Source organism: Dryobates pubescens, chromosome 4, assembly GCF_014839835.1.
Source record: "Dryobates pubescens isolate bDryPub1 chromosome 4, bDryPub1.pri, whole genome shotgun sequence".
Lineage (NCBI taxonomy): Eukaryota > Metazoa > Chordata > Aves > Piciformes > Picidae > Dryobates > Dryobates pubescens.
In genome coordinates, this window is record NC_071615.1 from 24,903,813 (window position 1) to 24,913,187 (window position 9,375).

At 41.8% G+C, this 9,375-nt stretch overlaps 1 protein-coding gene across 1 annotated transcript in view; it reads left to right on the top strand.

The window, feature by feature from the left end:
- Positions 1 to 5,631, top strand: part of TNS3 (tensin 3) — a 111,971-nt gene extending 106,340 nt beyond the window's left edge. Inside the window, exons 25-28 of the mRNA XM_054160963.1 lie at positions 1,352 to 1,520; positions 2,441 to 2,509; positions 2,659 to 2,685; positions 3,593 to 5,631. Coding sequence (XP_054016938.1) covers positions 1,352 to 1,520; positions 2,441 to 2,509; positions 2,659 to 2,685; positions 3,593 to 3,737 — 410 coding nt within the window. The 3' untranslated portion in view covers positions 3,738 to 5,631. The remainder of the gene's footprint in view (positions 1 to 1,351; positions 1,521 to 2,440; positions 2,510 to 2,658; positions 2,686 to 3,592) is intronic.
- Positions 5,632 to 9,375: the final 3,744 nt, after the last annotated feature.

Below are 9,375 nucleotides of genomic sequence, written 5' to 3' on the forward strand. Positions count from 1 at the left end.
TGCCCAGGTTTTCTTGTCTGTTCCCGCTAATACAGTCAAGGGACTAAGCCTTCTTCACAGAGCACATTCCCAGCCTAAAAGCAAAACATAAAGTCTGTTGGTGCCAGTGTTTAGCTGCAGATGTTTCTCGTGCTCTAGATTGCAACTAAGAAGGGTTTTCCATTTGAAAACCAAATTTAGAAGTACGTTAAAAATGACTTCTACCACTTCTTCCTGGTAACAAGGGATAGGACAAGAGGAAATGGCCTCAAGTTGCACCATGGGAGGTTTAGGTTAGATAGTAAAAGTAACTTCTTCACTGAAAAGGTTCTCAAACACTGGAACAGGCTTCCCAGGGAGGTGGTTGAATCCCCATCTCTGGATGTATTTCAGAGGGGTAAAGACGTGGTACTGAGGAACATGGGTTGTCAGCAGACTTGGTAGAACAAGACATTGGTTGGACTCAATGATCTTAAAGGTCTTTTCCAACCAAAATGATTCTAGGGTTCTACAAATAATTCTAGTAGTACTATCTAATGATAGTAATTTATACTGCATAATGTTATATGGCACTGCTACCATGTAGTGCTGTACAGTTCTATAGTACTGCTGTATAATACTGCTTTCTTTAGTGCTCACTGCAGATTTTGAGACCAGTTATAAAAATTAACTACCTTAGAAACCAGTGAGTTGTTAATGACTAGGACTTTTAAAAGCAAGTGTGTGCTGAGGTAAAGAGTAGACCTAAAAATATGTAAGTCAGCAGTTTTTCTGAGTGTGGAAGTTGTTTTGTTTGCCCTAAAGCTGCTAAATGTAGAAACCACTGTGGAATTAATGAGAAGTGAGTTTTGCAGTAAGTAGTTCTTTATCAGGTGAAAACATTCTTGTCTTGTCTAACATGTGAATGGTTTTCTTTAAATACCATTTGAAAGTGTAAAATACATGAACCCATGGTTCCAAAATGTGTATTTTCTTACTGGCTGCTGTAATTGAACTTAAAAGCAAGCTGTCCCCACTCTGTCCCCTCAGGAATGCCTTTGCTGGTGTAATACCTACAAGTGGCTTCTCGGCTGCTGGCTTGTATTTATTTAAATGCCAGGATCTGGGGGTAACAGATAAACACAGTCATTGGCTGCAATGTAAAGGTATTAAAAACAAAGGCCTAGCACCTCCAAAACTATAGTCTTAAACTACGAAGCATGAGTGGGACCAAGTGAGGCACAGGTAGAAAGTTTGGTGGTTTGCTGCTGTTCTTCCCCCTTTGCTTTACTAAGGTGGCAAATGTACCTTTGGTGTGTTTTTGCTGAGAAGATTGCTTTTGTCTTGCTGTTGGGTAATGACCTCTCAAAGTCTTTGCCCTCTCTCATTACAGCATGTAATGTTTGGTACCTGAATTCAGTGGAGATGGAGTCCCTCACGGGCTACCAGGCAGTGCAGAAAGCTTTGAGCATGACGCTGATGCAAGACCCTTCTCCCATCTCAACTGTTGTCCATTTCAAGGTGTCTGCACAGGGAATCACACTGACTGATAATCAAAGAAAGTAAGCATGAGAGGGATGGGAAGGGAATATCCCACTTTGTCTCCAACAAGTGTTGGCTACTCTTGATTTGATTGTTCCAGTTACATTCTGCAGCCTCTGTCTCAGAGGGTGACAGGGTTGTCTGAAGAATGATGGTGACAGTGTCAGCTGTCTGCAGTACTGGAGGATGAATGTTCTGAGCTGTGGGCATGACTTCCACATGCAGCTTCTACCTCTGTAAAATCACTTTGTCACAACACCTTTTGTAAAGGTGTCCTTCCTTACAAAAAAGGGAAAGGAAATGGCTTTGGCAGCATTTGAAAGTCCAGTAATGAATCTTCAGGGTGTCTTTCACCAAGATCACTGAATGGAGTTGGCCTAAGCAGACACTATCTCCAGTATTTGTAATAGTGCTTTGAATAGCCTGTGAAATACTATGATAAAAAGTTAGTTTCTAATTAGTTTGCACCAAATGGCTATTAAGGCTATCACCAAAAATAGCAAAAAAGGGAAAACAGAATTTCAGTATAGGTTAAAAAAATTAGAAGTGCCAGACTAATTGCCATGGGATCTGCAAGCATTTATAGCAGATCAAGGGCAAAACCTTCAGCTGTAATGCTCAGGAGTGCTTGTATTTTTAAACTGCATCACATCCTTTATGAGTTCCATAAAGCTGCGCTTCCCATTGGTGTATCTAAAGGGACAGCTCTCAGAAAACTTACATTTCATACTTCCAAAACTCAACATTACCCTTCTAAGTATGAATTTCCTTGGTTGGATCAGTTCAGGTGGCTTTCAAAAACCACTTGGGGGTAGCAAAACAAATATATTGTTGTCATTAAATTTAGAGCAAACGTGATTTGTATTTCAGGGCTGTTTGTTGTTCAAAACTTCAAGCATCTGAACTATTCCTAACACTAGTTTTATTTCTTCCTTTGCAGACTCTTTTTTCGGCGACACTACCCAGTCAACACTGTTATTTTCTGTGCTTTGGATCCACAGGATAGAAAGTAAGGAAGACGAGCAGTGTTTCTCATATGTTGTTTATATTGTTGCTCTAAAGCAAACACACAAAACTAACGTAGATTTCATTTTTATTTCTTCATTCCTTGTTTTGGTTTTGTTTGTTTTTTTTACTGCTTGCTTGATGGACAACAAGATGGATGAAAGATGGCCTCTCTGCAAAGTAAGTGGCACCTGTCTGCATTTCTTTTAACTGAATGTTTTAGGGGTATCATCCAATTCCTAGTGTTCTAAATTACCTTGGTCAGAGGTGTGGAAGGAAAAGCAGCTGTTCAGAGACAAAAGTCTCTCTGCTCACTGTAATTAGACTTGAATTACTTCATCTGCACCTCTTCAAGTCAGGGCCTAATTATATGACATGCAGAGACAGAGCTAGCCTGGTTTATTTGGACCGCAGATCAGTGATTTGGCTGACATTTCAGAAATGAAAACTGAGCCATTTGCTACTCAGTTTTGTGTTCCACTTATGCAGCAACCCTGACACAAGCTTACTTGTGTAATGTAGACTGATAGCTTGTGTCATTTGTGTCACTTAGAAGACTGATAACTTTATAAATCTCCCACAGGGCTCATGGGTGTAAATACTCTCTGGTGGTACAGGTGTGTGATGCAAATCTGTCATTACTGGTGCATTATAAAGTGATTTCTTTTGAAGGCAGATGTCATTGTCCCCACATCACCAAAAGAAAAAGCCTAACCAGAGAGAGCTCAGGCACTGCTTTCTAAAAGAAACAGAAATAGATGGTTTAAGTCCTTTTTTGAGTACTCTGTTCACTAAGATGTGTAGCCCCCAAAACCTTTCTTCAGTCAGGTTGAATATGTCCCCAGGGTCAGCAGCATGTCTCTGAAAGAAAGCAGTATAGGATGTGATACAGACAGAACGGAAGGAAGGTTCTGTCCATGCTGAGCCACTCGGGATCTCCCGAGTTGGCTGGGGCATCTGGACCACTGTGTTTAGCAGTCCCACAGCTGAAGTCTGGTCTGTGCTTTTGGTTTCAGCTGTGTATTTTCTGCTGTTTGAAATGAGGCAATGGCTGTTCTCTGACACAGTGCTGCTGTTGTCCTTGCAGAGTGTTTGGGTTCGTTGCCAGGAAGCAAGGCAGTGCCACAGACAACGTGTGCCACCTATTTGCAGAGCATGATCCGGAGCAACCCGCCAGCGCTATTGTGAACTTTGTATCAAAGGTCATGATTGGATCTCAGAAGAAGATCTGATACCTTTCCACCCTTGTCTCAGCGTTCTTCAGCGATGTAACTGAAAGGAAGCACTTTGAGAGGGAGAAAGCCTTTTCAGCTGCAGCATCTGAACCTTGTCATTCCCAAGAAGGAAAGCAGAGGACAGTCATCTGCATTGTGTTTGCAAGAGTTCAGCCTTTCCTTTGAAGATGCCTCTGACTTAACAAAGCATTTCTTTGATTTTTATATCAGAGGACAAAACAAAAGAAGCTGGGTGCCACCCAGACCCATGTAGCCCACACCTGAATGAAGCATAAATTGGAAACTTTTCTCCTGAAGGGTTTCTGATGTCTTTTCACATGCTATTTCTCATCATTTATTGGAGCAGAAGCACTCACTAGGCTGTGCTACTTTCTTTATGCAGAAAATGTTTTGTATAACCTTCACAAAGACACTTGCCTTAATTGCATCAATGGTAGCTATAGGCCTTGCCAGCATGCTCTGAAGAAGATAATGGTCTGTGGAAGACTATTTGCTCTTCTCTTTGGGAACTGAATGGAGAAAGGGGGAGGTGTATGTGAAGAGGAGGTTTGTGCAAGTTGACTTCTTGTGAGAAAGAAGTGGCAATGTGGAATTTTCAGGGACATTGCTCTGTATTTAGTGTTTAGAAAGCTGGGCTGGTTTAGTGTGAAAAATAAGGAAGAGGTGGTGGAACAAAAAAAAAAAGGTTGTGTGGAACTCTAGCCTGTAGTTGGGGGGTTTTGTATCATTTTTGTTTTATACAGAGAACTAAGATTCTGTATTTTAATAATGGAAAGATAAAAAATGAGGGAAAAGCAAAGAAGAAAATTTTATAATTTATATATTTTTACCTGTGTCAGATTATTTATAGTAGTTCTCAGATCTTGGTATGTCTTGCAGATATTCTCAAACTAGACCATGGTTGAGCACTATTTTGCATAAGTAAAAGTGTGACTAGCCTGTGCCTTGTTACACACAGCAGTCTCATATTTTGGCTTTTGTCTTACAGTGACAAGATGTTTCCCATTTCCTGCCTCTCATACTGTCTTGCTAGTAACATTTGTTCCCCCCACCTAGAACACCATTACATTTATGCATTCTTTTGACCTCCTTTTTTAGTGGAGTTGTAGGCATTTCTTTTTTTGATTGATTTTTTTATCTGTATTTTTGATTCATAATGTCTTTTTAATTATGCCTTGAGTCAGGAAATCCAAAAGGGAATGGAATTGATTTTGTTAACTCTGTCCCAGTTCTTGCAGGCATTTATGGGATGATTTCTCCATCCCTCCCAGTTGTGCATATCTCTGTACCTTCCTGAACACATGGTTGTTTTTAACACCTAACGAAGTACTAGTTAGCATTACAGGACACTGATGCAGGAAGAAGTGACAGTGGAAACCTTCCCAAGCAGAGCAAACTGCTGAGGTCTGCTGTGTAATTCCTACTCGCTCCAAACCAATCGGTACTAGACCCCCATACTGGAGTTGATGGTAACAAAGCAGTTTCAGTTTCATAGGGCTGAACAGTTTTCTTTGCCTCGCTCTTTCTGATTTGTGTCTGTCAATATGATGTTAATAATCTGAGGAATAAAATGACATGCTGAATTCAGCATGCCATTGAGTGAGGCACTGGACTGACTACGAACTGTACGCACTTAGAGGATTCAATCCTTTTTATCCACTTCTACTAAATAATGGTTAAATGGAATGGGAAACTGTAGCTGGGCTGTATGTTAAGGTTTCATCAACTTGAGCTACATTTGTCTATTATGAACTATTACTTGTTAGCAGATCTTTTCCTATTTCCTAACATACTGGGACCATAGAAAGCTTATTCAGTGACCATAGCCAAGGTGTTACTGAATTATTTGTGTAACTGAATTTTATATAAATAACCTTATACTTTTTAAAAGGGGGTGGGGGGGGGACATGGGGACAGGGAGAAGAGGAGAGAGAAGAAAGATTTGAAGTTTAATGTATTTGGATGAGGAAGTGGTGTGTTAGTGGCAGTGGGCGTTGAATGTGTGTGGAAGGGTGAAGCAATCCAAGGTGTGCTAGCTACCGTTGAAGCAATGAAGGCAAGTGCCTCTGATTTGTACCAAATAATTCTGTTCTTCTGACACAGAGGTATACTGCTTAAAGGGTGTTCAAATACCATCTGAAAAAAAGAGTGCAGTTCTTCCTGCTAGGAGCTTTGATCCTTTGGAAACATGAGAGGAGAAGTTCCCTAATCTAGAAGTTGCCTAATCTGGTCAGCCAGTTGGAGCCCATTGAATTGCTTCAGCTGGCATTTCAATTAGATTTAAATCTCAGTTAGATGGTTTAAATCTGATGTGTTGTGAGCATTGAAATGAGGAAGGGTTTTTTACTATATTTTTTCACTTGTGTAGACGATACTTAAATTTTTAGTGTCTCTTTGTTAGACACCAAGTGTTGGCCTTTGGGCTGAAGATAGTCTTGTCTTTTCCCGTGTATTATCGTTTCCATTCAGGGCCTTACATTTATCCCTTGTGCTTTCTCAAGGCCTGCTGAGGTCCAGGGCATAAGGAATCGGATGCTGACATTCCCAGCGTTTCTTGGGAGTTCAGGTCTGCTTGGTAAGCCGGGGGGGGTGGGTGGGAAGAGGTTGTCCTGTTTCTAAGGGAGGTTTTGTATTCTGCATTCCTTTTGGATGTTATATTGCCACATGCTTTTGCTTTTTAACGAATTAAAAGAAACACACAAAGCAAAATAGTTCAGTATGTACCATTTTGTAGCGTGTAGAAAGACACCCACCAGACTGATGTCCATGGCAAACACGAGGCTAAATAGTTAATACAGCACTTTCCTTCAAGGTTTTTGGTAGATGTGTATATGCAGTTTTGTAACTGAGGGCAGCAAGATGACACATGTATTTAGCCAGACTCCTATTAACCTGCTTAGTAAATGTACTACTATAATCGTACAGTGTTAACCCACAAAAATGCTAAAAGCCATGTTGTTAATTAAATGGTTTCCCTGTATCCAGCAGTATAATTAAAAATTCAATGTTTCCTTCTTGGATTTACCTACTAGTGAAGATTTATTTTGGGTTGTTCTTTTTTCCCCCCCCCCCTTTTTCTTGAAACTGTGTAAAGAAGCTTCAAAAGATCTCCGTTATGTAAATGAATGTTCTATAAATCCCTTGTATAGTCATTGCCTCTGCTCTTCAGACACGGCCTCTAATTCAGATTATAATAAAATTATGAATGTCAAATGTCACAGTGCGGTGTTGCAGGGCAGTCTGTTCAGAGAGAAGACCACCATGCAGCGAGCAAAACCACCTTGGTGAGGTAAGAATAGCTCAGGGGCTGAAGCAGGGGCTCACTTTCATCTCTTTTCCTTGGCATGTAAGAGGAAAAGGAAATGATTATGGCATCCAAACCAGCTCTGTGCAGGTATGTTGGTAAGCAACCAGCTGTGCCAGGGGAAGTTTAGGCTTGAGGTGAGGAGACAGTTCTTCACAGAAAGAGGAATTGGCCATTGGAATGTGCTGCCCAGGGAAGTGGTGGACTCGCCGTCCCTGGTGGTGTTCAAGAGGGGATTGGACGTGGCACTTGGTGCCATGGTTTAGTAGTCATGAGGTGCTGGGTGACAGGTTGGACTTGATGATCTTTGAGGTCTTTTCCAACCTTATTGATTCTATGATTCAAGGGGTTGACTTCACAGGGGTCAGTGTTAAAGGGTCAGGCCCAGTTAAATCACAGGAGTTTCCTGGTTCATTTGTGGTTGCCTTTTGCCTGTGTAATGTAATGGTTTGGGAATTTACCGCCACATTAACAAAAGCTCAGCTTGCTGGGTTGGAAAGTAAATGGAAGCTATATTTACAAGCAATAACTGCACTCTACAGTGGTGTGCAATGAATATGTAGAGATATACAGTATTTACAATATTATGCAGGTACTTACAATCAGAAAACAGCACAGAAACCACCCTGAACCCCCAATGGGATCCCAAAAGGAGTGGGGAAACTGCTCCAGCTCTCCCCTGCTTTCCCCCTGCCCCCCGCCCTTTCTATGTTTAATTAGAAGGAAAGAGAAGTTAGGAGTGCTGTTAGCTCAAAGCATTGTTAGTGTTCTTATCTCAAGGTTAGCAGACAGGATCCTTCTCCAGTGAAGGAGACTCAGCAGCCCAAGAGAAAGGAAAGGAATGAATGTGGGAAATGAGACTGCTAAGTGTCCCCTTCACACATCTGGCCAGTGAAATTCGTTTAGAAGAATCTTTCGTTTTCCTTTTTACACCCACTTGTGAATTGTTTATACTTCCCCACTCTTCTGCTTGAACTCTACAGCTAACTTAGAGGTATACCCTGAAACTGTCACAGCCTGCACTGGCTATTTCAGTGTAAAAAGAAAGAATACATAGATGCCACTTCCTGAGATGTCTGTACCCGCTGAACTGTGCCTCCGCAGGGACTACATTAGAAAAAATTCAAGAGGAGAATGCTGGGGGTGAGAAACCTAACCCCTGGTTGAAATAGCTCTCTGAGTACAAAAATCTGTGTGTCAGCCACCCAGAGAAAGTTGACTTGTGCATGCTTAATTGAGATGATGTCTGGGACTGATAAACTCTGGCATGGCATGATCATGCCTTTTCTAGAGGCAGGAAGCTTGCATTCAGTGTGCTTGGCTGGAATTCAGCACCACAGGCCATCCTGAGGCTTAAGCATGGGTGTGACATGCAAGAGTTACTCACTAGAAGTATTAATCTTTTATTGGAATGAGCAATAGTGTGGAATAGATGACAAGGGTGTAGCAGTCAAATAGATCTTCAGTGTCAGAGTCCAGTGCCCTCTTAGACTCTTGGTCTGAAATTTGGATGCCATTCTTGCACATGTGCTACTATTTGCTCTTATTTGGAGGCTGCTCAGGGAGTTCTTTGCTCCTGTAGATGAAAACCTGCCTTCAGTCTTCATCCTAAGTGTATTCACAGCTGGTTTATATGCAGTTGTGCTTATGCCAGCATTGTCCCTTAGCATGAATAACTGTTTTCTTCCAGAGGTATTTATAGCAAGAGATCTGACCCCTCTTGTGTCCCTCAGTCTTCCTTTGGCAGACCTGAACAAGTCAGTACTCAGCCTGTATGTTTTTATCTTTGAGAGAGTACAGAGGCTTGTTCTTTTTTACTCTGTCAGTTAAGTCATTTCTTTGGGGGGACCCTGAAGTGAACAACCAGACTCATTTGAAGAGGCACCAGCTGCTGCCTTGTGATTTTTAAAAACTATTTGTATCAGAAAACACTTGGAACAGGAAACCGTGGCCCACCACATAGGCAGAATAACCCCCTCCTCTTCTGCTGCTGGTACCTAGCACGGGGGTTACAGTAGGTATGAACTGCGTCAGGCAGTGTGCACAGAGAAAACTGGGCAAACAGCTAAAGAAGTTCTCAGGATCATGAGGCCAGAAACAGGAGGTGTGCAGGAGACTTAACAAGTCTGCCAGGCTGCCAAGAGGGCAAATGGGAGCTGCTGGGGAATGCAAAGATCTTGATGAGTAACTGCAAAGGGATTTGCATTGCATGTCCCTGGAAGGGATGTCAAACCAGGACTTCAGTCTTCCTTTGAAGACAGAGTCCAGCTGAGGGCATCATCTCTCAGAGGAGAAGAGGCTGAGAGGTCTTGGTCTGTTTAGCCTAGAGAA